Source organism: Gymnoscopelus microlampas (assembly GCF_963454915.1).
Source record: "Gymnoscopelus microlampas genome assembly, chromosome: 12".
In the NCBI taxonomy this organism is placed as follows: domain Eukaryota; kingdom Metazoa; phylum Chordata; class Actinopteri; order Myctophiformes; family Myctophidae; genus Gymnoscopelus; species Gymnoscopelus microlampas.
The window spans coordinates 50,149,210-50,164,480 of NC_139949.1; the positions used below are offsets into that span (position 1 = coordinate 50,149,210).

General features: G+C 44.3%; 2 protein-coding genes across 2 annotated transcripts in view; both read right to left on the reverse strand.

The window, feature by feature from the left end:
- LOC311057417 (uncharacterized protein) overlaps positions 1-15,271 on the reverse strand; it is a gene marked incomplete at its 3' end in the record, with an annotated part of 440,186 nt that overhangs the window by 29,721 nt on the left and 395,194 nt on the right. The window lies entirely within an intron of this gene.
- On the reverse strand, positions 1,288-5,559 carry LOC311057877 (uncharacterized protein). The gene is made up of 3 exons (XM_084075007.1): positions 5,464-5,559; positions 2,681-2,935; positions 1,288-2,429 (listed from the first exon to the last, which is right to left on the reverse strand). Exons 1-3 carry the CDS (start codon positions 5,531-5,533, stop codon positions 1,402-1,404), a joined length of 1,353 nt encoding a protein of 450 aa, XP_083931133.1. The 5' UTR covers positions 5,534-5,559; the 3' UTR covers positions 1,288-1,401.

The following is a 15,271-nucleotide window of genomic DNA, read 5'->3' on the forward strand; positions in this document are numbered from 1 at the left end:
GCTATCGTTGCCATGCTTACAGCCGTCGCCATGGTTATAGCGCCCCCAATGAGCAAACAGCAAACTGTGCACAGGCACTGTTACACAGAGAACCCTGCAAACTTATAAAGGACTTTCATTTAAGGCCCGTGTCCACACACACTGCGTTTCATGAGAGGGAGGGCGCTTTGGATATCATCTTCATGCCACAAGCATGCAGATTCACACGCACAATGTTCTTATCCAGGTGCGACGGGTCCGGCCATGTGTGTGTGTGTGTCTTCTCTGTGGGTTCGCGACAGGGTGTGTGTGTGTGTGTGTGTTGGAACTGTTTCTGAGCAGGTGTGTGTGTGTGTGTGTGTTCGCTGTGGGTCCACGACACAGCAACGGGACACGTGCGTGTGTGTTGGAACCAAGGGGCCAGCCTGACATATTTACAATGAGGCCAATACGGAAGAGACAGTTCATATGAATGGCCTGTAGGTGGCCTGCAGGTGTCAGAAAGAATATTCTCTCATTGTAAGCGGATGGGTTTTTGACGAACTTTAGACTAGATTTTCTTACCTTAATAAAAATTATCATAAATACTATATGCTTCCAGTCGCTAGTTTAAAGTCTCCTTTCAATCATCATGATATACGTTTTGCTAAATTATGGTCCCATTTATTCTAAAATTGACGATAAAGTAGGCTATGCTCCAGGAGGGGCGGAATGATTTGATTGACAACCTACACAACCAATAGCATTCATTCCCCGCCCCCGCTCTTGATTGACAACCTACCCAAACAATAGCATTCTTTGGGGATTGTTTTCCGGTTCCCTGGTCACATGTCTGGTTGACCCGCCCCCGCTTTGGTCACATGTCTGGTCTCAAGCAATAGCGTTTGATCGCCGACGTGCTCGATTGTATCTATTAAAGATGGCGGATTGCACACAGCCAAACAATAGTCTTCAGTTTCGGTCTGTAGAAAGCAGAGGAGTGGCTTTGTCCATCTCTTTTATACAGTCTATGGTTGGAACTGTTGCAGGTGCCAAGTACAAAGTCACTTTCCATCCCTGATATAGGCCTACTGTCTGTGCACAGCGCATAACCCAAACTGCACATACTTTGGGTGCTCATATCACCGGACGGGTATGGAGTAGTAAGCATAATTCTACTATTTGTAAGTATACTACAAAGGGTTAACAAGCAATTATAACACAGAAGAAAAAACATAATAGCAGGGGTAAATCTCCAAAAACGAATCCTAATGGAGGCCTCTGTTGACAGGAACATTATTTATATCCATAATATTTACACAGGCTGGTATTCAGCTCACTGACTGAAACTCTTGTTACACTGTTTACAGTGGAAATGTTTTTCTGGTGTGTCTTCAGGCTACTTAAACCCATGTCAAAATGTTTACATTGGGAAGGTTTCTCTCAGGTGTGGATGTGCAGGTGTCTCTTCAGGGAACCCGGATGACTGAAACTCTTGTCACAGTGTTCACAGGAGTAAAGTTTTTCTCCAGCGTGTACATGCTGGTGTGTCTTCAGGGAACTTGCCTGACTGAAACTCTTGTCACAAAGTTTACAGTGGAAAGGTTTTTCTCCAGTGTGGACACGCTGGTGTTTCTTCAGATGACCAGAACTATTGAATCTCTTGTCACAATGTTTACAGTGGAAAGGTTTTTCTCCAGAGTGGATACGCTGGTGTTCCTTTAGATGACTTGATGCTATGAAACTCTGGGTACATTGGTCACATTGGTAAGGTTTTTCTCCAGTGTGGATATGCTGGTGCAGCTTCAGGCTACTTAATCGTCTGAAACCCATGTCACAATGTTGACAGTGGAAAGGTTTCTCTCCAGTGTGGATACGCTGGTGTGTCTTCAAGGAACCTAACTGTCTGAAACTCTTGTCACAATGTCTACAGTGGAAAGGTTTTTCTCCAGTGTGGAGACTCTGGTGTGTCTTCAGGGAACTTGACTGACTGAAACTCTTGTCACAACGTTTACATTTGAAAGGTTTTTCTCCAGTGTGAACATGCTGGTGAGTCTTCAGGGAACCTGACTGACTGAAACTCTTGTCACAATGTTTACAGTGGAAAGGTTTTTCTCCAGTGTGGATATGCTCGTGTGACTTCAGATGACTTGACTTAATGAAACTCATATCACAATGTTTACACTGGAAAGGTTCTTCTCTAGTGTGGATACGCTTGTAACAATGTTTGCCGTTAAAGTGAGGATGACTGTAAGGTCTTGGTTGGTCAGCGTCTCTTTGTTCCTGGTTGATTGCAGAGTTGTTGATTTGCTGACAGGCTGCTGAGGTTATCAGTCCATTCCTCAGCATTTGGCAGTAGAGGTCGTTGTGGCTCCTCTTGATGTGTTTACAGAGTAAGACGTGAGATGTGAAGGCGTATGGACACTCGGAACAAGAGAAGACCTGAGCCTGGGAAGACTGGGAGATCACTCCTGAGAGAGAGAGAGCAACAGACAGAGAGAGAGATGAGGGGAGAAAGGGGACGTCAGGTTAAAAATGATTGTGAGTATGGATACAACTTGAAAAGCCTCCATCTTATCCAGCTCCTTGTTTCGGAGCCCGACCTTGTTAATATTTCTGATATTTTATTTGTCATCTTTCTCTTTTATTCCACAATTTAGTCGTCATGCCAACTCGCAGTTTACCCCACACGTCCCTGTCCTTGTGTTTAAAGGTGACTAACCTCCACTAGTCTCCTCCAGATCATCACTGTCTTCAGTGACTTCAGTGTCAGATTCAAGTTCAACTTCAATTTCAGAACAGTGTGAAGAGATGTCTTCATCATCATCTTCACTTTTCACTGTTACTAATGTCAACATTGACCCATCAGGCTCCTCTGGTGTTTGAAGTAGCTCCTCCTGTTCCTCCCGGAGCAGACTGGGGCTCCTCTCCTGTGCAGGAGAAACCTCCTCTTTACACACAACCATGTGCAGGATGTCTAGGAGCAGAAAAAAATAACATGTCAACAGGTAAATCTATTTTTCCATCGTGCACATTCCATAAACAAAATGAGCGATATCACCTACTTAGATTGGCCTAACAGGTACTAACTACAGTTAATTGCAGATGTTCTGGAAACTCAAGTTCTAAAAAATCACGCTTCAAGGCTTTAGCTAGATTTTAGGAAAATACATATTAAAAAAAAAAATATATATATCATATTTTTTGTCACTTTGCCCAGAAAATTAATAATGGTTTACAGCAAGTGTTAAATTTGAATCATTAAATTCTTACATCATGTTAAAACATGATTACACGGCTTGGCTGAATGCTTGATTCTGATTGGTTAATCACTGACTTCAGGGGTCTGTCATCTTTCAATAATGACCGTTGCTGTCAATAACAGACAGAGTCAACACACCTGAATCAAATCAATCAATCAATCAATCATTTTTGGTTGGCATTCAACAAGGCAAGCAGGTATGTAAACAAACGCACAATGTCATTTTACAGCTAAACATTTGAGGCGGGATGTAGGCAATGCACTATTTATTAATATTTGATCAACACTTCCTAAAGGAGTTTTGCGAGCTGACCGGTTGCGCTGGATGCAACTGGCATAATCGAATGGACTAGGCTGTATGTTTGTTTATGTTTGGAAATACATCTTTTTTTAAATCAATCATAGCATTTTATTACTGGCTTTATTAAGTAACCATGTAAAAGCAGCAGATTGAATGGTGAGAAGGTCATTGTTTAGAAATAAGCGCCTTCAGGGTGATTACACCCCTAAAGTATGTCTCAATTTCCCTTCGGGGATTAACCCATTAAGACCAGGAACGCGTCTGTGTCATTTTAGATTTCTTTGGCTATTCAAAAATAGCAGATATACAAGCTCATAGCGCTGCACCGAGTGCCGCGCTATGAGCTTGTAGATCTGCTATTTATTTTTTTTAATATTGAAAAACTTTTTTTTATTTTTTAAACTGTTGGATTTAGAAAACATTTTTAAGAATCGCCTCAGGTCTTAAAGGGTTAATAAAGTATATCTCATCTCAACCCCCCTGTTGGGGTTTATTTCTCAACAATGACCTGCTAATCATTCATTATCCCTTGCCTATACCTGTCACCAACACTTAGCGAACTAATAATTAGTTGAGTAGGGTCGCCTCTGTCCTTGGTCTTCTCTTTTTCCCCCTCTACACCAAATCTCTTCCCCGAACAAAAGCTCACAACCCGTCGCAAGTTCGTGACACATTGTGAGCTTGAAGATCGGCTATTTTCAGCGAATGTTCACCCCCAGAATAGGGATGCTAGGGTTCAAGTAGTTAAACCTTAAATCAAGAAGCTGAGAAACAGCCTGTCAAATATCTGTTTTCATCTCACACAGATCACACTCACACACCCTTTTCTAGACGTCTCTCCGCCTACAGAGCCACACCATAAAAATCTATTTACATTCATACTTTCAACTACGACCCAACTTTCACCAGGTATTTCAGGCTTTCATAGCCGGAGGTGCTTCAGTTTCATGATGTCATGCCCTTCTTAGTAGTCTTGCGTTACCAGACTGTTGCCTCCTAAAATTTTCAAATGTTTCCGGTCATACAGTCTGGGACTCGGAAGCTCTGATCATGATAAGAATATAAACCGGATATGAAGCCTCCTCCCCACTTCCGTTTCGTCTTTACAGTCGTGCAAATTTATCCTAAAATAAATACAAATCATCTAAGTATACATAGCTTGCTGCTTAGCAGAAATGGAAATTAAAAAGTAAAGTGTAAAGATATTTTAAAATATATTTTCGTGAACGGAAGTGCCAGTTTCCTCTCTCGGATTTTGGGAATTGTAGTTCCAGACTCTATATACATATAGCATTCAGAGATTGTGGAATAGTTGTCTGGCTACGCGAGACTACCTTCTTAGTGACTTGAGCTGTGATTTTGTCTACTTTTGAGAGGACATAGTGTACATACCCTCACAAAATGTATAGTTATATGGTGCCGTTTTCCTTTTGCATTTGCGCACAGATATTTAAGGTAGCTATACTATCATATTATCATGACATGTTTTGCTTGTTTGCTTGGTTATTGTATAGTGAAAATGAGATATTGTCACAGTTCTACAACATAAAATAAAATCACACCCAGTGTGAAGTGAGCGGTGATATTTATGAGTTATTAATTTCATCATGCATCTCGGTAGCCAATCACAGCACGTTCTGCGAAGTGACGTGCTTACATTTTTACATTATTATTAATTTCATCATGCGTCTCGCTAGCCAATCACAGCGCGTCTGCGAAGTTTGAAGTTAATTTCATCATGTGTCTCGCTAGCCAATCACAGCACATCGTGCTGAGTGTGATTTCTTTTTAGCCTATGGGCGTGTTTTCCACAGCATGGCGTCACAGCGAAAGACACATTTTCACGACAGAAAGAAAAACATTCACCACGGATGGTCCTAAACCCTCTTATAGGAGCGGTTGAACCGCTCAAAAACATAAAGAGAGAGCACATGAAACTTACTGAGGTGTGGATGGTCTTCAGGTTCCTCCTGTTTAATAGAAATGTCCCTGGCTGAGTCTGGAGAGTTCATCTTCACCTGCAGTCTGGACTCCACACACTGGTCTGAAATGAAGGAATTGAATAAGGACTTTAATAACTGGAGATCTAGTGGTGTCAAGAATAACAATATTTATAATATTTGAGGAAAGTAAGGCAAAATGGTTAAAGCCCAATCCTCCCCAAAATATTGTATGTACATTGGGTGCAAAGATTATGGGATTGATAAGATTACACATCTGCATCAAAATCTCTCCCAAGTGCTTGTCAAAGTGGGGGGTCCCCTGTTCAAAAAGGATTATTTTTGGGGGTCGCAGCCTGAAAAGGTTGAGAACCATTGCACAACAGCATGACAAATGCTGTAGTGCAGGGGTCTTCAACAGGGGGTCCGGGACCCCTAGGGGGTCCTCAGAGTTACTACAGGGGGTCCGCCAAATCTTCTGTGTGATATGATTTTTTTTACCTTAACCACTTGAACCCTAGCATGCCTTTTCTGAGGAGAACTTTAGCCAAAAAATAGCCGATCTGCAAGCTCACAACGCCTCGCGCTGCGAGGCGTTGTGAGCTTGTAGATCTACTATTTTTTGGCAAAGAGGTGTTTGGTGTAGAGGAAAAAAAAAGAGCAGACCAAGTAAACAAAAAAAGTTAAATCTGAAACACAATTTTATACAATATAGAGGGGGTCCCTGCTTCATCTTTCTCTCAGCTAGGGGGTCCTTGGCCTGAAAACGTTGAAGACCCCTGCTGTAGTGATAAGGATTCAACAGCTGCTGCATGAAGACATGGATCTAATTCACTTGACCATCAAATGAACATTATTATGTCCAGAGTACAAATCCTGCTCATTTACAAGCTACGTTTGCACCTCACTGCTAATATGTAGATTAACCCTATCTCTGTAATGCTATAAAACAGGGGTTCTCAACCAGTGGTCCAGGGACCACCAGTGGTCATTGAGGGGGTTCCAGGGGGTCCCCAGCTAAATGATAGATATTTAGGAACCAAATGGACCCTTATCATAAGGGTCTTATGTGCCTGTAAATCAGAGAGAGTACAAATGGAACCAAATGGACCCTAACGGGTCCATTTGGTTCCATTTGTACCCTCTCTGAGTTTTACAATATAAATGAGGGTCCCAGACTTGGAAATGCCATTAAATGGGGGTCCGCAGCCCTAATGCATGTCAAACTGGGGGTCCTTGAAATGAAAATGTTTGAGAATCACTGCTAGCCGTAAAAATCTTCTCTTATGGGGGTCCCTGGCATATCTTTTCAAATGGGTGGTCCGCAGGCTAATAAGTGTCAATTTGGGGGTCCTTGACATGAAAAGGGTTGAAAACCACTATAAAACATTGATTTAACAAGAATTGCTTTAAATATTACAGTGAGTGACATCAACAACAAAACTATGTATAGCCTATAAATGTTTCGCTGCAGCTATGGAGCTGGTGGTTGTGTTTATGATCACATTTATAGCAGCTAAACCAGCTAAAGAGTAACTAGATTCATGTTTCAAAATAATGAGTAAAATGAAGATAAATAGATGAAACACAACATAATGAGTTGATCTTTACCTGCTGTGTTTCAGTGGTTGAGCTGCTAATAAACGTCCTCCTGCTGCTTAACGACGACACTGTATAGAAACGACACGTTTTACTTGTCTTTGTATTTTACTTTTATATAAATCTATGGTATTTTAAAGTGTCAACAACAGAGCTGTGTTCCGTCAGCAGAAATAACGGAGCAGAACTAAGACTTCCGGTTGACGATCTCTTCAGAATAAGAGTACCCTCTAGAGTAAAAAGAAACCATTGAAAACCATTGAAAAACGGTTCATTTGCACATTAAAACTATAAATTAAGCATTTAAACGAAGCTAGAAAACACATATTATGTATATTTGTAATAAAAAAAGTGTTTAACTGTTTTAATAACATAAAAAATGTATCTAAATGGATAAATGCTGTTCACTGGAGTGCATAGACTTCACAAATTGGGCGCTGGACACGAGACAGGAATTTGTGGCGGCACTTGTGACATACGCACGCGTTCAGGGAGACCCCCTCTACAACGCCACACTCTCCGCTAAGCCAGACAGGTGTATTTGGAAAAGTGGCGGGCCGTCCAGTGAGGTCAGGGGTCAGAAAACAGCCATTTTTAGTGCATAGACTTCACAAATTGGGCGCTGGACACGAGACAGGAATTTGTGGCGGCACTTGTGACATACGCACGCGTTCAGGGAGACCCCCTCTACAACGCCACACTCTCCGCTAAGCCAGACAGGTGTATTTGGAAAAGTGGCGGGCCGTCCAGTGAGGTCAGGGGTCAGAAAACAGCCATTTTTAGTGCATAGACTTCACAAATTGGGCGCTGGACACGAGACAGGAATTTGTGGCGGCACTTGTGACATACGCACGCGTTCAGGGAGACCCCCTCTACAACGCCACACTCTCCGCTAAGCCAGACAGGTGTATTTGGAAAAGTGGCGGGCCGTCCAGTGAGGTCAGGGGTCAGAAAACAGCCATTTTTAGTGCATAGACTTCACAAATTGGGCGCTGGACACGAGACAGGTATTTGTGGCGGCACTTGTGACATACGCACGCGTTCAGGGAGACCCCCTCTACAACGCCACACTCTCCGCTAAGCCAGACAGGTGTATTTGGAAAAGTGGCGGGCCGTCCAGTGAGGTCAGGGGTCAGAAAACAGCCATTTTTAGTGCATAGACTTCACAAATTGGGCGCTGGACACGAGACAGGAATTTGTGGCGGCACTTGTGACATACGCACGCGTTCAGGGAGACCCCCTCTACAACGCCACACTCTCCGCTAAGCCAGACAGGTGTATTCGGAAAAGTGGCGGGCCGTCCAGTGAGGTCAGGGGTCAGAAAACAGCCATTTTTAGGGCATAGACTTCACAAATTGGGCGCTGGACACGAGACAGGAATTTGTGGCGGCACTTGTGACATACGCACGCGTTCAGGGAGACCCCCTCTACAACGCCACACTCTCCGCTAAGCCAGACAGGTGTATTTGGAAAAATGGCGGGCCGTCCAGTGAGGTCAGGGGTCAGAAAACAGCAATTTTTAGGGCATAGACTTCACAAATTGGGCGCTGGACACGAGACAGGAATTTGTGGCGGCACTTGTGACATACGCACGCGTTCAGGGAGACCCCCTCTACAACGCCACACTCTCCTCTAAGCCAGACAGGTGTATTTGGAAAAATGGCGGGCCGTCCAGTGAGGTCAGGGGTCAGAAAACAGCCATTTTTAGTGCATAGACTTCACAAATTGGGTGCTGGACACAAGACAGGAATTTGTGGCGGCACTTGTGACATACGCACGCGTTCAGGGAGACCCCCTCTACAACGCCACACTCTCCGCTAAGCCAGACAGGTGTATTTGGAAAAGTGGCGGGCCGTCCAGTGAGGTCAGGGGTCAGAAAACAGCCATTTTTAGTGCATAGACTTCACAAATTGGGCGCTGGACACAAGACAGGTATTTGTGGCGGCACTTGTGACATACGCACGCGTTCAGGGAGACCCCCTCTACAACGCCACACTCTCCGCTAAGCCAGACAGGTGTATTTGGAAAAATGGCGGGCCGTCCAGTGAGGTCAGGGGTCAGAAAACAGCCATTTTTAGTGCATAGACTTCACAAATTGGGCGCTGGACACAAGACAGGTATTTGTGGCGGCACTTGTGACATACGCACACGTTCAGGGAGACCCCCTCTACAACGCCACACTCTCCGCTAAGCCAGACAGGTGTATTTGGAAAAGTGGCGGGCCGTCCAGTGAGGTCAGGGGTCAGAAAACAGCCATTTTTAGTGCATAGACTTCACAAATTGGGCGCTGGACACGAGACAGGAATTTGTGGCGGCACTTGTGACATACGCACGCGTTCAGGGAGACCCCCTCTACAACGCCACACTCTCCGCTAAGCCAGACAGGTGTATTCGGAAAAGTGGCGGGCCGTCCAGTGAGGTCAGGGGTCAGAAAACAGCCATTTTTAGGGCATAGACTTCACAAATTGGGCGCTGGACACGAGACAGGAATTTGTGGCGGCACTTGTGACATACGCACGCGTTCAGGGAGACCCCCTCTACAACGCCACACTCTCCGCTAAGCCAGACAGGTGTATTCGGAAAAGTGGCGGGCCGTCCAGTGAGGTCAGGGGTCAGAAAACAGCCATTTTTAGGGCATAGACTTCACAAATTGGGCGCTGGACACGAGACAGGAATTTGTGGCGGCACTTGTGACATACGCACGCGTTCAGGGAGACCCCCTCTACAACGCCACACTCTCCGCTAAGCCAGACAGGTGTATTTGGAAAAATGGCGGGCCGTCCAGTGAGGTCAGGGGTCAGAAAACAGCCATTTTTAGGGCATAGACTTCACAAATTGGGCGCTGGACACGAGACAGGAATTTGTGGCGGCACTTGTGACATACGCACGCGTTCAGGGAGACCCCCTCTACAACGCCACACTCTCCTCTAAGCCAGACAGGTGTATTTGGAAAAATGGCGGGCCGTCCAGTGAGGTCAGGGGTCAGAAAACAGCACATTTGCCACTGCTGCTACAGATTATCATACATGTTTTAAGAGGTTTATCATACATGCCATTCCATCTGTACTTTCATTTTATTTCTGTTATCTATAATTCTAAACAGATATTGGTTGTGTTAGCACAGTCTCTGTAGAAACAGCCCCAAACATTTCACTGCTTGTACCTGTATTGAGTAAGTGACAAATAAATCCCTATTGATTCTTGTTCAGATTAGTTCCAGAGTTCTCTTTGAAAATGTCACACATTTTGAAATGGCTCCACATCCATTACCTGATAGAAGAGAGTTTCAGATTTTCATGGAACTTGGTAGAAATGATCTCTAGGCTGCCCTATAAAAATGGCTCAAGGTCACAATCATAGTCACAGTCAATGTTACATCAGTCATATCTCAGGAACGGAGAGAGACACAGAACGAGATGTTGGTGTGTGCCTTATAATGGTATTGAAATTTTATACTGATGTCAAACTGGGAAACTGAAATAGAAGCAAGGCTTGTCCATAGCCATGTCTGTTTTGTGGGAGTATCCACACATATCTATCAATAACTGGTCAACGCAACAGTACTGTATACACAGAAGATGCTTTAAAACTTCCTGATGATATTCTGTGGCACTTCCTGGGACTTGCATCCTCTTCCAAAAAGCCAATGAGTAGGTTTGATTTATTATGGAGTCATAAGGAGGTGACATCAATAGAACTTTTTAAAAGGTATTTTATTTAATTTGATAGGTGAAGTCACAGCAGTAGATTGGCTAATTTCAGCATGCAACCAAGTGTAAAATGTAGCATTACGACGCCATCAAGGCCTGCCAAAATACATTTTTGACGACAAAATCAACTGTAGATTTAGTCGACTAAAATCGTATTATATTTAGTCGACTAAAACTACACTAAAACAAACATTTAAGGTGAATAAAATATGACTAAAACTAAATTAAATGTTATTCAAAAGACTATGACTAAAACGAAATAAAAACAACAACAGGTAACCTCAGTCTGTGATATTAATCTACATTTTTTTGTGTTAAATTGTGACTGTAGCCTGAATGATCAGCGGCCAATTGTAAGCAAGAACAGATTGTTATAATTGTAAGTAAGTAATAGTAAGTGCCACGGCAAATAGCTGTCTCATGTCTGGCTTAGCGGAGAGTGTGGCGTTGTAGAGGGGGTCTCCCTGAACGCGTGCGTATGTCACACGTGCCGCCGCAAATAGCTGTCTCGTGTCCAGCGCCCAATTTGTGAAGTCTATGCACTAAAAATGGCTGTTTTCTGCCCCCTGAGCTCACTGGACGGCCCGCCACTTTTCCAAATACACCTGTCTGGCTTAGCGGAGAGTGTGGCGTTGTAGAGGGGGTCTCCCTGAACGCGTGCGTATGTCACACGTGCCGCCACAAATAGCTGTCTCGTGTCCAGCGCCCAATTTGTGAAGTCTATGCACTAAAAATGGCTGTTTTCTGCCCCCTGACCTCACTGGACGGCCCGCCACTTTTCCAAATACACCTGTCTGGCTTAGCGGAGAGTGTGGCGTTGTAGAGGGGGTCTCCCTGAACGCGTGCGTATGTCACAAGTGCCGCCACAAATAGCTGTCTCGTGTCCAGCGCCCAATTTGTGAAGTCTATGCACTAAAAATGGCTGTTTTCTGACCCCTGACCTCACTGGACGGCCCCGCCATTTTTCCAAATACACCTGTCTGGCTTAGCGGAGAGTGTGGCGTTGTAGAGGGGGTCTCCCTGAACGCGTGCGTATGTCACAAGTGCCGCCACAAATAGCTGTCTCGTGTCCAGCGCCCAATTTGTGAAGTCTATGCACTAAAAATGGCTGTTTTCTGACCCCTGACCTCACTGGACGGCCCGCCACTTTTCCAAATACACCTGTCTGGCTTAGCGGAGAGTGTGGCGTTGTAGAGGGGGTCTCCCTGAACGCGTGCGTATGTCACAAGTGCCGCCACAAATACCTGTCTCGTGTCCAGCGCCCAATTTGTGAAGTCTATGCACTAAAAATGGCTGTTTTCTGACCCCTGACCTCACTGGACGGCCCGCCACTTTTCCAAATACACCTGTCTGGCTTAGCGGAGAGTGTGGCGTTGTAGAGGGGGTCTCCCTGAACGCGTGCGTATGTCACAAGTGCCGCCACAAATTCCTGTCTCGTGTCCAGCGCCCAATTTGTGAAGTCTATGCACTAAAAATGGCTGTTTTCTGACCCCTGACCTCACTGGACGGCCCGCCACTTTTCCAAATACACCTGTCTGGCTTAGCGGAGAGTGTGGCGTTGTAGAGGGGGTCTCCCTGAACGCGTGCGTATGTCACAAGTGCCGCCACAAATAGCTGTCTCGTGTCCAGCGCCCAATTTGTGAAGTCTATGCACTAAAAATGGCTGTTTTCTGACCCCTGACCTCACTGGACGGCCCACCATTTTTCCAAATACACCTGTCTGGCTTAGCGGAGAGTGTGGCGTTGTAGAGGGGGTCTCCCTGAACGCGTGCGTATGTCACAAGTGCCGCCACAAATAGCTGTCTCGTGTCCAGCGCCCAATTTGTGAAGTCTATGCACTAAAAATGGCTGTTTTCTGCCCCCTGACCTCACTGGACGGCCCGCCACTTTTCCAAATACACCTGTCTGGCTTAGCGGAGAGTGTGGCGTCGTAGAGGGGGTCTCCCTGAACGCGTGCGTATGTCACAAGTGCCGCCACAAATAGCTGTCTCGTGTCCAGCGCCCAATTTGTGAAGTCTATGCACTAAAAATGGCTGTTTTCTGCCCCCTGACCTCACTGGACGGCCCGCCACTTTTCCAAATACACCTGTCTGGCTTAGCGGAGAGTGTGGCGTTGTAGAGGGGGTCTCCCTGAACGCGTGCGTATGTCACAAGTGCTGCCACAAATAGCTGTCTCGTGTCCAGCGCCCAATTTGTGAAGTCTATGCACTAAAAATGGCTGTTTTCTGCCCCCTGACCTCACTGGACGGCCCGCCACTTTTCCAAATACACCTGTCTGGCTTAGCGGAGAGTGTGGCGTTGTAGAGGGGGTCTCCCTGAACGCGTGCGTATGTCACAAGTGCCGCCACAAATAGCTGTCTCGTGTCCAGCGCCCAATTTGTGAAGTCTATGCACTAAAAATGGCTGTTTTCTGACCCCTGACCTCACTGGACGGCCCGCCACTTTTCCAAATACACCTGTCTGGCTTAGCGGAGAGTGTGGCGTCGTAGAGGGGGTCTCCCTGAACGCGTGCGTATGTCACAAGTGCCGCCACAAATAGCTGTCTCGTGTCCAGCGCCCAATTTGTGAAGTCTATGCACTAAAAATGGCTGTTTTCTGCCCCCTGACCTCACTGGACGGCCCGCCACTTTTCCAAATACACCTGTCTGGCTTAGCGGAGAGTGTGGCGTTGTAGAGGGGGTCTCCCTGAACGCGTGCGTATGTCACAAGTGCTGCCACAAATAGCTGTCTCGTGTCCAGCGCCCAATTTGTGAAGTCTATGCACTAAAAATGGCTGTTTTCTGACCCCTGACCTCACTGGACGGCCCGCCATTTTTCCAAATACACCTGTCTGGCTTAGCGGAGAGTGTGGCGTTGTAGAGGGGGTCTCCCTGAACGTGTGCGTATGTCAAAAGTGCTGGCGCCAACAGCCGTCTCCTGTCCAGTGTCCAGTATTGTCTGAAATTGGCACTTTTCTTACGTCAGGCCGCACTGGGCGGCCTGCCACTTTCTTTTTTTTTTTACAAATTATCTCTCAAATGTTCACCAATATTCTCTACTGGTCTGTATCCATTTTCTATCAAGTTTAGGGGCGCTCAGTTATGGAGAAGTACACACACACACACACACACACACACACACACACACACACACACACACACACACACACACACACACACACACACACACACACTAAAAATGTACTAATATTTCTCTATCTTTTTTTATGCTGTGTTTCCATGTTGTATATATGTTGTTAAATAATATAAATTTGTAATATTTTTTTTCTGATTACTTTTGTATTTGTATTGTATTTTAGTTTTTAAATACGTGAGATCAACTTTATAAACCCCAAATTCTTCTCTTTTTTTTTTATCTCGCTTGCACTATCTACTATTATTATTTGTAGCATATTTTGTGGTCTCTTTTATCATTGTTTATTTGCTTCTGCAATAAACAATATTATATCATCATCATTTTCCAAGAGTGACCTGGCCTAGAGTCATCATTATTACAACAATGGACAAACAATACAAAAACAATACATATATGTAACACACACAAATCAATATCCAGTTAAAGTGCAAAACAGTGCTAAGTGCACATTTAATGGGGGTCAATAGCCAATTTCAAACTGGAACAACCTGGCACTTAGAAGTGATCTAGTATAAGCCATTTAAAAAGACATAATGTACATCATAAATGTATTTTTTAAATACAATTGTGTCTTTCTTTTTTAAACTTGCCACTTAGAAGTGTTTTAGTATGAGCCATTTAAAAGGCATACATCATAAATGTATTTTTAAATTAGATTTGTGTCTTTTAAAAAACATAAAAAATGTACGCTCTTATTTTGAAGGCAACCGGAACCCTTATTTCTGCTAGCTCGAAAACCGGAAGTCCAATTTCTGCTGACGGAACGGAGCTCAACAACAGTCAGTCAACCAACACACCATGTTGTTTTCACTACTGCATTGTGGGTATGTTCTTCTTCTGACGAACACTTTGTCTAGACGCCAGTTGGTGTATTGCTGCCTCCTAATGTTGGTCTCGGGTACTGTCCATTGTTTATATACAGTAATTGACCTGTAGACAAGAGAACATCCATCTAGGAGTAAAGCAGTTCATCATTATCAGACTAATCGCTTTAATCGATTACAAATGACAATCGATAAGTAATCGACTAATAATGAATCCCTCTTTTGGGCATGTCATTATAGTTGAAAGTCTTACAAGGAAGTAGAAAAACTTAAAAACTGAAAATAGCAGATCTACAAGATCACAGCACACTACGGATACAATTTGAGCTTGTAGATCAGCTATTTTCATTAGTCTTGCATGACACTGTTGTGTGTAAAATGGGGCTAAAGTCATAAATCTATTCGAGATATATATATATAATATATATATATATATATATATATATATATATATATATATATATATATATATATATATATACACACACACACACACACACACACACACACACACACACACACACACACACACACACACACAC